Raw genomic sequence first — 15,689 nt, 5'->3', positions numbered from 1 at the left:
CTCACCAAATAATAATAAAGAACCTGAATATAATCAAGTGTTTAGCTCTAACTTCCAGTAAACAGGAAATATAGGCAATAGAAAAATAAGTAAAACAGCACCTCAAAGAAGTAATCGCCCATTCTATATTGTGGGAAAGTCTACAGGACAAACGGAAGTGTCTTCAACAAACCAATAGCATGAAAATAAAAAAGAGGAGGTATTGTTCTGTCTTAGCTTTTCAAAAACTTGAAAGGAACTTAAGAGATATAACCTAATACAACAAGTTAACCTTCATTGGATCCTGACTGGAACAAACCCCAATGGTAAAAACATATTTTAGGCAAACAGAATAATCTGTATATGTGCTGGGTATTAGAGTGATAATGACATTATGATTATATGAGAAGATGTCCTTTGTGCTATAATTTTTGTGATGCATACTGAAATATTTAGGAGTGAAGTCAGATGACGTTCATGGTTAGCCTAAAACATCCCAGCAGAAAAGAGGGGAGGGGGATAGCTGAACCAAGTACGGCAAATATGATGGCTATTGAAGTTGAATTATGGGTACGTGGGGTTTATCTTACTCTCTGCTGTTATTTGTATTTGGAAATTTTCATAACTGGGAGTTTTTAAAACACTATCAATGCAATTCAATGCATTAACAATTTTAAGGAGAAAAACCTTTATGTCCAACTTACAGGTAAAAAAGCAAACGACAAAAATTCATACCTATTCTTGCTTTTAAAAAGTAAGCCCCAAAAAAGTTAAGCATTAAAGAAAACTTATTTAATAAAGAGCAACTGCCAGAACCCTACCATAAGCATCATACTTGATGAAATTTTAGAAGCATTCCTATTTTTTAATTTAAATTTTGTTAGTTAACATATAGTGTAATATTGGTTTCTGGAGTAGAATTCAGTGATTCATCACTTACATAGTGCTCATCACAAGTGCCCTCTTTAATACCCATCACCCATCTGGCCCATCCCCCTCCACCTCCCTCCATCAACCCTCATTTTGTTCTCTGTCATTAAAAGTCACTTATGGCTTGTTTCCCTCTCTCCTTTTTTAATTTTCCCCTTCCCATATGTTCATCTGTGTCCTTTCTGAAATTCCTAAAGGCTAAAATATATAATATATATTATATATATAATATATTGTATACAAATACAACAATGTATACATGTATTATATGTGTGTATATATACACATATATATTCTAATATACACACACAAAAGTAAAAACTAGACTTTCACAATTTACATACTTCTGTTTGATTATTTTTTATAATGAGCATCGTTATGCATTACTTAAGAAATACTGTAATAATTTTCCAATATATACAAGTATCAAATTATTATGTTCTACACCTTAAACTTAAACAATGTTGTAACTCAATCATATCTCAATAAAACTGGGTGGAAAGAATTAACATACAAATACAGAGAAGTCTGATTATGTCATTCACCTAATCAAAACCCTCTAATAGGAGTATTCCCATTGTTCCTAGAATAAAACCTAAAATAATTAAGGAGGCCTGCCCTTCAGCCTCAGCTCTCCCCTTTGCTTCATATGTCCTAGTCATAGGACATGCCTGTCATTTCTTCAAGTCCCTTATATATGTTCTACCTTCAGGTCTCTGCACATGATACTTATTTCCTCTACCTGGGACACTTCCTCCACGCACTCCTCATCCGCCTCTATTTACCCTAATTGATCCTTCAGTTCTCATCACTTCCTCAGGGAAACCTTTCCTGACATTTCAGACAGGGTCAGGTCCTCCTGCTATAAGCCATTATAGAACCCTTCCCCCCCTTCATAACTCTTCTCACAGTCGGCAGTCTTCTATTTATAGGGTGGGATTATTAATGCCAATTATCCCTCCCCCTAGACTGGAAGCTCCATGAGAACAGGACTTTGTCTATCTTGTTATATCCTGACATCTAACAAGAGCTCAGTAAATATTTGAGAAATAAATGCCTGCTCCCCGCTCATCAGGGTGGGCCTTGGATTTGGCACTAGCTCCATTTTCCTCTCCCTACCAAGCCCCGCCAACATATAAGCAACCTCAATGACTATGGATGACTCACCCAACGCTCCAGCCTCACTGTCCCTTGATCTCTACTTCTACAATCCCTGATCACGTCACTTCTCATGCCATTTCTAGTCATTAGTGTTCCAGGCCACCTGCTAAACATAGGACTGTTCCTCTTTAGAATTCCTGAACCCACTTTCTCAATCTCTGGCTACAAGCTCCCACCCTTATTACTTGTGAGTGCTCAGAATACCCACTCCTCGTTCTCATCAAGATCTCCCATCCTTGACTTCTCCCATTCTCCAGCTCATTCCCTTTACTATGTAGGTAGTATAGAACTCCATGGTACACCACTGCAACCACTCTCTCATTAGCAGCCTCACTGCTCTTACCATTTTTAATCTACCATTTTACTGAGAAGTTACTATGGGCCACTCTGCATGCATTATCTCTCGAAAGGATTCTGTTTTGTTTTGTTTTGTTTTTTAAGGGAAAGGATTCTTAAAGAGGTGAAGTGATTTGTCCAAGATCACAGAACCAGAAGGTGGTGGAGCAGGGTGGAGCTGGGATCTGAACAAGATCTATCAGACATCAAGGTCAGTGCTCTGAGCCAGTAGGCTATTTTGTCACTCAGAGGGAAAGGTAATTCTGACTGCAACAGGGAGAAGGAACCATGGGAGGGAGAAGGGCACGTATGAAGGCTTGAACACCAATGCAGCCATCCAGGTGAGAGCTGATGGTGGGCTAATCATTATTTACCTGAAGGTTGCAAAGAATTCAAATTTAAGTCCCACTTACTTCAGGCGTGTGACTTTCTGGAATGGGCTTGGTGGGCTTTGTATGAAGATAGCACAACTAAGTGTGCCTAGAAGAGACCATAAAGAAACCAGCAGTTTAATACACTCTTCCAGAATAAAATGTTTACTTTAACTTCTCTGGAAATCTATACAGTTCTACTTTTGCTGCCATTTATTAAATGCTTCCATGTGCTGGGAATGTGCTGTAGTCTTGGTCACACTTCCAACAACCCTGTGAGCTACTACCCCGTTTTATAAATGCGGAAACTGACAGCCAGGAAGATGAGGACAATTGCTCCGGGTCCCATGGTTAGTTAATGGCAAAGATGGGATCAGAACCCAAGCCCGCCGGTCTCCTTCTAGTCTCTTTCCCCTAAAGCGCCAACTTGAGAACACTGCACACAGGCTGTGGAGAGCCTGGGGTGGGACTCAGACAAGGCGCTCTCCCAGTCCCTGCACTGCAACCTCAGCAAGGCGCTGGCCAGCAGGTCTGAGGCTAATGAGCTCGCCCCCCAGCGCCCCGCGCCCCGGCTTTAGGGGATGGCCACGAGATCCCCTCCTGCCGTCGTTCACGGGGCGGGAGGGCGTGTGATCCCGCCTCGTCACCCCTCTCCGAAGGCACCAGGAACCAGGGGCACAGCAAACCCAGCCTGGAAGCCACACCGAGCCCGAGGCGGGCCCTCAGAGAGAACAAGCAACGGCTCAGTCACCTGTTCCGTTCCTCCTCTCACACAATCCAAAGACACGATGGTAGAGCCTAAAGTGACCTATTTGGGGTTTCTTCCCGCTTGAAGCCATTATCTGGGGGCCACGGATGGCCAGGAGCCCTCTCTGCTTGCATGCAAATCGTGTGCGTTTTTTGGTTTTTTCAGGAGACGTCAACAGTTTTCCCGGATTTTCAAAGGGGTCATGTCTTCCTTCCCTCCCCACCTCAGAAAATACAAGTGAAGAGTCCTGACTTAGGCGCTGGCAGCCCGAGCGGCTCGGACATTTTTACCTCAGTCCCGCACGCACGCAGTGTCAGTGCCACTCCCGTCGTCAGTCAGCGGTCCTTTCTGATCTCCACTCCTCCTGACGCACGCCTACACGCACGTACCCGCACAGGCACGCGCCCCACGCACGCGCTGCCATTCTCCACGCACACCTGCACACACACCCCTGTAAGTCGCCGCACGCGCGCGTGGCCCCCACGCCCCTCCTCGCCCACGCATTCCCCGCACAGAGGCGCCTCCCGGCATAGGCACCTCTGCACACCCCGCACACGCGGGTCTCCCTCTTCCAGCTCACGTTCCTGAGGGGCTGGCGGGGCCGGCCCTCCCCTGCTGCCCAGCTTCTCCCGCAGCGAGTTCCCGCCCCAGCGCGCTCGGCTTACCCCGCCTGAGCCCGCGGCAGCCCCGCCGGCCCGTCTTGACGGGGCCACCACTTCCCTCGTCACATCCCAGGAGACAGCGGGCGGGGTGTGGCACCTCCCACGCTCGGCCACCAGGGCCTTCAGAAGACAGGGGAGCCAGCCGCTGGGGCTGCGGGAACTCCCTCAATTTCCTGTCCCTCCGAACGGGGTGGGGGTGGAGGGGGCGTTTCTCATCTGCTGGGAAAAGCGCTCACCTGGTTCTCAAAGCTAGTTGGCCCTGCCTCAATTTCCTGCCAGAGGGAAGGGCTACGGAGAGAGAGCCAAGGTCTTTGGGCAGGGAAGGGGAAATGACTCAGAGAAGAGGCGGCTTACAGGGAGGGGCCGGCCTGGAGAAGGGGGGTATGGGGGGGAGGAAAAAAGAGAATGGGAAAGCCACGGCGGGGGCGGTTTTGAGGGTGTCTGGAACAGTCCTGGGCATCCTTCCTGGTCAACCCCAATTCCTGGCACCACGAGCCGGGATCAGGTGCTGGGCCTTAAACTCGTTTACCTCCGCGCCAGAGGCAAACTAAGGCCAGGAACCTTGCTAGCCTGCTCACCAGGCGCAGTGGAATCTACTGGTCTGGGCAAGGGCACAGGGTTAACTCTTCATGTTCTATGGAGCCAATAATAGTCTTTAGCTGCCAGGGTTGCTGGAAGGATTAAATTAGTTACTACATTTCAAGTGCTTGGAGTAGTGTCGGGACACTGTAAGCAATCAGTGATAGCTCCTATTATTAAAGGTTCATTCATCGATGGTCTGTCTCCCCACCAGATTATTACGAGTCTCATGAGGGCAGAGACTATGTGTTTTGGTCATCACTGAACTCCAGCACCTGACACAAAGATTTTATCAATAAACTATTTGTTGAATGAATGAATAAGTGAGTAATTGCATGATAAGTGCCAAGACCCTCTCTCTTCCATGTAAAGAGTGTATTTGTGGAAGTTTGAGGAAAAAAGGCTGTGATTGGGGAAGGTGGCACATAGGACCCCTGTTGATTTCTATATCAAGTGCCCTGTTCTGCCCTTGGAAAGTGGAATGTCTGGCAATTTCCTACATGGACACATGGAAAACTGTCAGACAGCTAACCTGAAATTTGAAACCGAGACCTGACTAACTGGAGCAGGATCTGTATTTTGTACACTTAGTGAATAAATCAAGGGAAGAAGGCTGAGGTGGAAAGTCAAAAATAATGGCGTCAAATGTTAAGTGGGGGAGACTGGCATAGGAGCTCTGAGTGGAAAGAAGCATGTAAAGAGGAGTACGGTCACCTCAAAAGGGAGTCTGATGGAGGTCCCAAAGTAACAGCAGTGTTATCCACCTTTCTGTTCTAGTCATAGGGTTCCTGATGATCGGCCCTGATGTCCCAACATTCTTGGGGTAGGTATGCAGGTTGGGCTTCTACCACTACATTCAGGAAATTTGCATTTATAGAAATGCCTACTGTTAGAGCTAAAAGGGACCTTAGAAATTATTCATACATTTCAATTTATAGTTGAAAAACTAAGCCAGAGATACCAAAGACTTGGGCTTTGGGATTCTCTGGCCTTGGTACTGAATTTTGCAAGGTCTGAATTTGTTGTGCATCCCGTTATTCCTTTAATCCCTGCCTCCACCCCATCTCAACCCCAAAGACACTGAGCAGAGTGAAAGGACATGAATGGAAGGTCACCAGAAGGGAGGGAGAGGGGGAGTTCCTCAACAGACCCTGACTTTGCTTACTTTGCCTTCCCCCCAGGGAAGGTACCTGGGCATTCAGCTAACTGCTGTAGGAGAACAGCTCCTCCATGGCACCCAGGCAGCCTCACACTATCTACATAGGTCCTGCACACAAAGGCTTGAACCATAACTAATCCGAGTCTTGGTGGAACACCTGTGATCCTTCCAGGGCACTAGAGGATGGGAGTCCTACAAGGTGCTGCTTCAAGGCCATTGTTACTTATCTCCCACTGCCTCCTTAATCCCTCCTCTCGCCTGGAAGGCTGTCAAGAGTTTTTCATCCCCTCCCACCTCCTGGGATCTGATGAGATAAGAGACTTCCTGACTCATCCCTCTCAGAATAGAGCTACATACTACTATAGAGCAACGTAGCTACAGTCTAAAATTGGCTTCTTAGTAAAGGGATGTCCCACAACTACCATTGCAGTCCTCTGGCCCCTTTTTCAGTGTCATCCTTTTTGGTGCTTGGGACAAGGACCACTAGGAGCAGGAAACTTTCACTACCTTTTCTTTCGTTGTGTAAATAATAAACTGTTTGAATCAAACAAATGATCCATTGTACCTTTACCTGCTGAATCAGTTAGGCCTTGTGGACCTGTGTGCTTGACAGCTGCTTGCTGCGAATTTCACATTTCTGGCATATCACAACACCCTTCCTTATCACCAAGGGAGTTAAGCTGGGCAAAAAGATGTGTAGATCATAATGTCTTTTTCCTGCCACTGTACACGAAAGAGAAAACCAGCCCAAATTCCATTTTCTGGGACTTCAGTCTGGCTGGGGTACCAGATCCTCTGCATTCTGTGGACAAGGCTAACCTGACAGGAAGTAGAGTTAGCATCTATATTCTACTATTTGAAAGACACCTCTTGGCCCCAAATATGTCCCCTGCAAGGCTGCCAGAGCACTGCTTGTTGGCTGACCCTTTCAAACCTGCAAGTTTATAGCTTGCCCTTCCCACCTTGTCCAAACCCCCAGATTGGACAACAGAAACACTGTTTCTAGAAGGTTCTTGTTAACATTTTCTTGTTTTCTGAAAAGGAAGGAAGAGGTAGAGTGAGAAGCTGGAAGAGGTGTGAATTTTCCCCCATCCTCCTCCCTTAGCACATTATTGATGGCTAATTTATTAATTCTTCTAATTATTCCCTTAGAAGAAGACTGACCTTGAAGAACAGTTGCCTGTTACAAAGAGGCAATTGTGGGGATGCTTGACCAGAGATATGTGCCCAAGAGGGATTATCTAAGTGGTTCTGTGAAGTTCACCTAAGACAAACTTCACAGTGTACAAGGTGGCCTGCTTGTCATTCTGCTTATCAGGTTCTATTTCTATTCAGTCAGCATTTACTACGTATGTCCTACGTACAAGTCTGGTAAGAGCTTCTACTCTCACCCCTGTGTCTTCAGTGAAGGCTTCCTTTTTCAGCTACCATGAGTAATTTGAGTTTATAGGTTAAAAACTATCTGGGAAGAATTATTGAATTGGATGTCCCACTAGATTATAAATGTTAAGAATGCTTTTTTTCATCTTAGTATGTCCCCAGAGAAATGAGAGGAATACTGGGAACACAATGAATGCCTCTTGAATGACCCATCCAGGGCAGTCACAATTGTCACTTACATATTGTGCCCAACAGTTATAGGAAGACCACCTTGATCCTCCACCCCTGGAAATTCACAGTGGAGGAGAGTCATTCTCATTAGCTATCATGCCATATACATTTCCGTTGTCCTAGTTGGTGGCCTCTGTTACTCCTGATCTTTATAAACAGACCACCTCACCCCCACCTACAGGCTCAGTTTCATTGGGACTCCAGGAGCAATCCTATTCCTAGTTAGGGGAACATAAGAACCCCATATCTCCTCTGGCCTGGCCTATCAAATACAGCCAGACTTCCCAAATGTCACATCCCAAAAAACACACTATCTTAGTGTGGGTAATAGCCCCATATTTAGCCTTTGCCAAGGTTGCTCTCCAGTTAGATCACTAAGCCCCTGATATTGCAAATTCTTGTCTCTTTTATATTTTAATCTTCTTGTGTTGGGGCCATCGTTTGTATAGGCCCTTGGTTTGACAACCTGTTTCAAGTCACTTCTGGCCCTACTCTGCCTTTAACCAATAGGTTCCAGCAGTGGGATTTTCTTTGTTCTTCCTTAATTCCCACCTTCCGCCTCAACCCCTGAAATGTAATGTGCATGCCTCCTTGGGCCTTATACCTTCATTTCTTTAGTCTTCCTGACTGTTGCCTGCTCCTGAAACCAGTCTTCATGATTAGATCCCGATTTCTAGACCTCCTGGATCCTCTCTGCCCAAATCTCTACCTTTTATATGATAACTGATTTCCCCCAAATCATTTAGGCAATTCCAGTAACCCACGGCCGTCTTTCTTTTCATCTTCTCCCAATTTAAACTCCAGTGAGAGACAATCGAGAACTCATGAATACATATATATTTATTTAATTCATAATATAGCATTTTGGATGGCTGGGATATTTTAGAAGGATGAGGCTGTGTAATCCACAGATGCTCAGATTTCTGTCACTAGGAGAGACACTATTGGTCCAGAGCTCCCAGTACAAACAAGCCTGGGATAAAATATTTGATAAAAAATAGTCCGACAATAGTCTAATAAATATTCTAGCCAACAACAACAACAACACAGTATATGTCTGAAGCTGGCAGCCCAGACCGTAAAAGGCAGTTTTACCTGCCCTGATGGCAGTCAACCTGGCCAACCTGTAACACACAGCCAAACACAGCCAATGGCTCCAAGGCTGCAGCTGGCTTCAGGAATTGAAATAAGCATGGGAGTGGTTCTTATCTGTCAGCCTCACGTTCTCCATTCTGTAGAGGAAAGGGGGTATCAAATGTTTGAGCTTATCAAAAAGTCCATCCATGGATTGCTCCATCCAGGTAGTCATATATAAATATGTAAACCATGGAAGCTTAGAAAATTCACCTAGTGTATTTAAGCTGAAAAGAACATATAAGTGATTTTGCTGAAATCTGAATTTCACTGCATCCAAAGTTATACAATGGAATTACATGATAAAAACACATACAGATGCAGCAATTCTTACTTACAAGTAGTTACAACTCCAATGCGGCATTAAAATTTCTTTCATATTCTCAAAACAGGTTTAACTTTATTTTGATTAGTTTTGTGCTTTCTTCAATAAGACAATATAAAAAATTGGAAACAAGCATAAACTGCAGACAGAAAGAATAATTTGCTAGCAGAAAGGATTGTAGGAGAATAGATTGAGTAGGGCAACAACAATGAAAACTAAGGGCGTCACCTTCCTTGAAGATGTTAAATACAGATCCTATTCCCTTTGTCCAACTGGGTTTATTTAGCTAGAGGCAGTCAATGACTTCTCTAAGGTCCTGGCATTGCCACTAGCTATGAAAGCCTTGAAGTCTCCGGGACCCACCACACCCGCACCCCCCCCCCCTGCCCCGCCCGGAGTACTTTACCACCATGTTGTTTCTTGGAAAGCAGTTTTCATTATTTGGCTCAGAAACGTCATTGCTTACCTCAAACCCAGTTTAATTTCCTACATTATTCAGTAGGTTAAGCTCTGAGTGATTTTTGGCTATAGCCCAAACTTAAATCCACCTTCAAAGAACAAAGTTTCAAAAAGATTGGAAAGTTCTTGAAAAGAATGGCGCCACATGCTGTAGACAATTCCCCAAGTTAACTTCCAAAGAGCTTCTGAGGCGGACAATAGTCACTTATATGTATGAGTCCTGGGACATTTGCACAATAATATTAACACAGCCCAAATGGAGAAGTAACCGAGCTTTTCTGCTCAGGAAATAACAAACACCGGTATGGATATCAGAGTATAACAGGGAAACTTTGCTTATTCATCCGTTCATTCATACATTCATTCAATAAACATTAGTCAGGCATCTACTCTGTTCCACACACCATGCCAAGTATTAAAAAATACAACAACAACAAAAGACACAGTCCCTGCCCTCAAGGTATTCACAGTCTAGTAGGGAAGATGATTATTATACATTAAACTTTTGTGTGCATCAGAATTACCTGGGAACTTGTTCAAAATGTAAAATTCCACTTATGTGCCCCGATAGTCCAATTAAGTAGATCAGGAGTGGGGTTTAGGATCAATTGTTTTAACAAACACCAAAGGTGACTCTTAACAGGCGGTCTGAGGACCACACTTTGAAAAACACTGCTATACAAGGTGATTATTGCTGAGAAGTGGGGGGGACCCTCAGGGTGCCGTGAGAGCTCAGATGAGAACATACACCAGTCTGGGGGGGCAGTCAGGAGTTAATCTGGCTGGGGGTGGGGGTGGGGGTGGGTAAAGGGAGTCTAGGCTAGGGTCAAATGTAAGGTGGGGAAATTGAAGCTTTGTCCCAGGCCACTAAAACCTAAAGGGTACCAAAAAAAAAAAAAAAATGAACAGCTGGGGAGACCCGAGGATAAGGTAAGGGAATTGAGCTGGGGTGGAGGGGGCATGTCCTGCATTTGTAACATTTCCACACTATTCCCTCCACACAGGAACAATTCCTGTTCACTCTGGGCATCAGAACGGTTAGTAATGTTTCCACTCCAGGCCCAGAGAACAAGTTGTATGAACAGTTGACCTTGTCTAAAGTAACAAGTGGAAGGAGGAAAGTGGCAAAGGGTGCAGCTGGGAAAGCAAACAGGGACCTGAAAAGCCAAACCCTAAGTCAATGGGGCCTTCTACTGAATGCTATGGGAGTCCGTGAGAGGTTTTCTGAGGGGCGGGATCATTTATTTTGTTTAAAAACTGGGGGCTAAGGCCTCGAGGAGAGACCAGAGTAACTGAGAAATGAAAGGCATCCATTTTAAAGCACCGCTACACTGTGCTGGGGCCGGGGCCGGGAGGGAGAGGTCCATATCCCTTGTGCACTTCACTACATGCCACGGGCTGTGCTAGGCAGTTTACGTGTGCTATCTTTTGAAATATTTGCAACAGCTTTGTGAGGTAGGTATTATTTTACAGAAGAGGAAACAGAGGCTCGGAGAAGTGAAGTGCTTACCCTAGGTCACACCGCTAGGAAATGGCAGAAGAACTAGGCTTATTTTAGTCCGAAGGCTATGAGCTTTCCAAGGCAGACGAGCTAGCTGCCGGCACTGCTGGATCTGACTGAGGTTGCTTCTCTCCTAATTAGCAGAAATGACATACGGTTTTTTTCAACCAGAAAAGCCTGCGTTGCTGCTAGAGAGAACATTAAGTTTGAACCCGCCATCTGAATGCGCATCGGTCCTGCTTTCCCTGTTAGGTGAACAAACAATACAAAGCTGCTATTTAGGGGCTGTATATAGATAACTTTGTCTCTCCTACAGAATAGTAAGGCATTTGACAGCAAGGGACTGTGTTTTTATCAATACATCAGCAGCAGAGTGGTACCCAGCATCTAGTAGTTTGTTGAATGATTGATTGAATGAATGAATGAACGAACGTCCACTGAGGTGGTCGAAAGGAAGAGGGGAGACGTTTTGGCATTGTTTCAAGGCTCCAGTCTGGTGGCTTGTGACAGCTACGGCTTTGTACAAAAGTTAATATTTTTGCAACTCCCGAGAAGTAGACTCCTTGAGGCGGACTTATCTCCGGGGAACCCCAGTCCCTGCAGGAGAACTGACAAAAGCACAGACCATAAAACTCGATGCCCTTCAACAATAGCGAGGAAGACTGGGATGAAAGTTACATCTGCATTTGCCACTGAGGGGTCCGCTAAGCAGATGACTAGAGTAAACAAGATCGGGAGAGGAACAATTCTTTAACCTGTTTAGGAAAACAGACTGTTCTCGGGCATTCTGAAGCACTTCATAAGTGTTTTATCTGAAAATACAAAGTACATTTATATGCACTGGGAATTTTTGCATCTAGAACATTCCATTCTTACTGATTAAGTAAATAAAGTTCCTAAAGAACATCCATTGTGCAATTCTTTTTTTTTTTTAGCCTAATGCTAGTAACAGTATGTACTTGAGAGTAATAAAACGGTATTTCTTTGAGATATTCTGTGACGGAATTTTTAACAATTCAAATGAACCTCCTCCATCAAGTAGCCTCAGTGAAACTGTGCTTCTACTTGGATCAATTTTCTATCCAGCAACAGCATCTCTTGTGCAATCTTGTCCCCCAATCTCTGCTAATCCAATTTAGAACTCTTCCCACCATCTACGTCATTATTGCACGTGTATGTGTGTGTGTGACAGGAGGGAGAATGGGAGGGATGAATGGAGGGAGGGAGGAAAATGTTGCCTGATTTTGATGATGTTCCCTTTAGGGGACAAAAATGGAATGATATAACTTATTTTCCCTTCCAGTATATTTCTCACTCAAACAAGCAAATCAAAAAATTTATTATGTATATATAATTATAAAATGAATATATAACATATATTATTTATTCATTTTATATATATTATATATACACATACATGTTCTTCATATAATAAATCCTTGATTGTAGGCTTTTTATCAAAAACTACATAAAATATGTGATCCTTGGACACTTCAAAATTCTACTTGGTCAAACTGGCCAGTGCTAGGAAGGCTGACACGCCCCCCCCACACACTCACCTTTCCGGCTGGCTAGCCCCTTGTTCAGAGCATCTTTCTACATTATTTACTTAGAATTATCCTAATTCCTTCCAATATCATTTATACTCCTGAATCACTGGGAATTTTTAATTCTCCAATGATGAGAGGTATTCTCTAAATTTCTCCTCCAATGGCTTGAACCCAGACTGCTCAGATAATTCATTCTGAGAGACTCAGTACATTAATTCAAATACAAGCGTTAATGCACAAAAATTAAATCTATAATATCTAGTTATTTTGGATGCTTCAGATGAACTTTATTTTGTATCTTGTATATTGGACACTAACTGAGGTTTAGGAGGGGAAGAACTGCTGGACTGGAGAGCCAGTGAATTATACGCTCTCTGGAAACTTAATGGCAAGCTTTCATCCCAGAAACATAAGGGGATTCTTGAGGCCTGCAGTTGCATTCCTGCCGCTCAGGGTAATCAATAAAATCTGGGGCAGGCAAGCCAGACAGGATCATTAGGGATTTGTTCCAGATTGTGAATGTTGGACACACTGGAAGAATGAAGGTCACGTCAAAAGTATGAAGATGGAGAGAGTTAGCTGGGTCATAGAAAGACAGCATGTTGTTGTCATAATCCAGAAGAACACCCAGACGCTTCAACTGTGGGGGCACATCCACCAACATTTCCTTGTTGTTATGTCTCACTACAAAGTTACTATTGCATCGAGAGAAGACCCACGAGGAGGCATTCTTGCCAATCCATTCATTCTTGGGAGCTGATTTGTAAGCAATACCAATTGCATACCTGCAAGACCGTGGAAAGGAGAGAGAAATAAACATTTATTAATGATCTGAGTGGTGCTAGGCACCATATGGGATATATAAGAAATCTAATGCATGCTTCTTCCTTTACTAAATAGTTTACATTTAGACCCACAATGTTGATAGCACGAGAGCTTTACGAAGTCAGCAATTAGAGTGCTGGAGAAATTTCCAACTCCTAGCCTGGCATATTTCCCAAGATTTTATATTTTTGGTTTTCTAAAAGCTGGCCAATTTTTCTAGGAGTGGTTTTCATCACAGGCCTTTTCACCTTGACTTACTGGTACTATGTTTGTGCTACGGACCTGAATCTCCCAGGAACCTAATGGCAGGAAAAAAGGAGGAGAAAAACTAAAAGTGGGACCCACTCACCAGGTGGAGGAACCCATGACCACCTCCCAGTAGTGGCAGCCACTGTCAATGAATATATTTCCTGCTGCCCCATAGCACCCTGTGCCGCTAAACCTCTCCGGGGTATGGCTCTTCTTCAGAGAGCTTTCGTCCTTCTCCATCTGCAGCCCATCATTGGAGATCTTCAACTTCTTGTGAGTCATTTTAGGATCCAGTTTAAAGGGTTGGCCTGAAAAAAAGAAGTAGAAAAAAGAAAACGCATGAGAAAGTATTTAAGAATGCCATCTCTGTCCTCCAGGACTATCACTACCAGGGGATTCCTGATAGGATGATCATTCTTGGGCCCAGGCAAGTTGGCTGCTACTTGGATTATATTAAGGAAGTAGGGCCTGAAGTCACCATTTTCAATAAAAGAAGAATAAGCTGCCCCCCCCGATAGGTTATCAAATTAAAAAGGGGCTGTCAGGCTCTCACGTTCTCAAATATATCTTGTACTCTGCTTTATTTCAGTGGGTGGCTTGGGATGTGAGTAGGACTTGGGGGAAGGAGTATTCGAGGTGAGACGAAGTGAGGGGAACTGGTGAGGTAATTGCTGGTTGGTGGTAGAACAAAAAAAAAAAGAACTCAGTGAAGACCATCTTTCTACCCTCTTACAATTGGGATGTAAATAACACATGATTAGGCAACTTCGTTAGAGTGACGGATGCATCAGGAATTATCAGAAAAAACATTTGTTGTGTAGGATCATTCGTGACAGAGAATTCCTTTTAACTATATGACGAAACGAATGACTAGAAGCCAGTTGCTGGGTGTGGCAAGAGCTGTATTATACAAAATGGGTCTGTGGCAGACACTGTTGGCGAACACAACCCACCCCCCCTACTTTTTCTCTGTTACCCGCTTTCACCATAGAGGGCAGCAAAGCTAAATATTTCAGCTCCTAGCCTCTCTTGCTGCTAGGGGTGGCTAATGAGATGGAAGTAGATGGAAACAGAAGTCAGACAGGGTTGGGGACACTTTTGGAAAAGTGCCGGGCTTTCCCAAGAGAAGAGATAGCCATCCTGTGCACCAAGCCTCTCCCCCTCTTCCTATCTTAGAAGGAAATATGACATCTGGAGGTCGCAAGGGTCATATGGTGGCCATATGACAATAAGTCAATATGCAAAGGGAGAAGGAGCTTGGGTCTTTTACAACATCACAGAACTGGCTGCTGCACTAGCCCTGAACTGCCTACCTTCAAACTTCTTGCTATTTGAGAAAGAGACAAAAAATACTATTTGTTTTAGCTACTCACAAATACTATTCGTTAAGTTGAGTTAGTTGGATTTCCAGTCACCTGCAGTCGGAAGCATTCTTAACAGGTATGGCTTCTCTGCAGAAGGATTCTACCAGATTATCCCCAATTGTACTGTCATACACAACTGTTCCCCGAGCATGGGGAACACCCGCCTTTACTAACTTTACTCTCACCCTTTACTAACACCCTCCTCAAACTCCAGCTACTACTGCATATACTTTGTGTGTATCTTCATGTTCATGTATTTCCCAAAGGCACCAACAAACCCCGTGCCCAAAGCATAAACTAAAACGGTCAAGTTCCTCTGCATGGTGCCTCTGCTCTCTTGCACTGCTGTGGCTCCCTGCTCAGGCCAAAGCTACTCCCCGGCGTGGAGGGAGAAACGGAGCTTTCCTTTCGGAATCACCACAACGTACTATTCGTTTTTAGTCGGGTGGGTTCACTGTTCCGGCTGCCCGCTTGGTTTATGGCTTTAACAATGAAGATGTAGCGGGTGCCGCTCTGAAGTCCGTGCACTGTGTAGTGGTTCTGCTTAATGTTGGGCACAATCATCCAGCTATCCACTGAATTGTACAGGCCTGTAAGGGAGAGGAAGACAAGGACATTAACCAGCAGGTAATAGAGATAGGATGAGAAGCACACTGAAAATTCATCAACCACCCCCCCCAACTACCACCAAAAAAAAAAAAAAAAAGAATTTCATTTTGTTTTCTTTTGAGTCCCGGGAGACAGAG

General features: G+C 44.2%; 2 protein-coding genes across 7 annotated transcripts in view; both read right to left on the bottom strand.

Annotated features, from left to right (window-relative positions):
• LOC113241171 (NACHT, LRR and PYD domains-containing protein 12-like) overlaps nt 1–4,512 on the bottom strand; it is a 48,134-nt gene extending 43,622 nt beyond the window's left edge. For 2 of the 3 annotated variants that reach the window (XM_057313579.1, XM_057313580.1), the window contains exon 1: nt 4,424–4,512. The gene's annotated coding sequence lies outside the window, so the exon portion shown is untranslated. Of the gene's footprint in view, nt 1–4,190 lie in introns of all 3 variants that reach the window. The other variant, XM_057313583.1, reaches the window with a different exon arrangement.
• A 3,846-nt stretch (nt 4,513–8,358) lies between these two features.
• Nucleotides 8,359–15,689, bottom strand: part of MID2 (midline 2) — a 93,283-nt gene continuing 85,952 nt past the window's right edge. For all 4 annotated transcript variants that reach the window (XM_026478806.4, XM_048213507.2, XM_026478803.4 and 1 more), the window contains exons 8-10: nt 15,372–15,533; nt 13,680–13,887; nt 8,359–13,290 (exon numbers count right to left, since the gene is read on the bottom strand). In XM_026478806.4, the coding sequence (XP_026334591.1) occupies nt 12,888–13,290; nt 13,680–13,887; nt 15,372–15,533 (773 nt within the window). In that variant the 3' untranslated portion in view covers nt 8,359–12,887. The remainder of the gene's footprint in view (nt 13,291–13,679; nt 13,888–15,371; nt 15,534–15,689) is intronic.

Source organism: Ursus arctos, chromosome X (assembly GCF_023065955.2).
Source record: "Ursus arctos isolate Adak ecotype North America chromosome X, UrsArc2.0, whole genome shotgun sequence".
Lineage (NCBI taxonomy): Eukaryota > Metazoa > Chordata > Mammalia > Carnivora > Ursidae > Ursus > Ursus arctos.
This window is presented reverse-complemented; position numbering and strand designations above follow the sequence as displayed.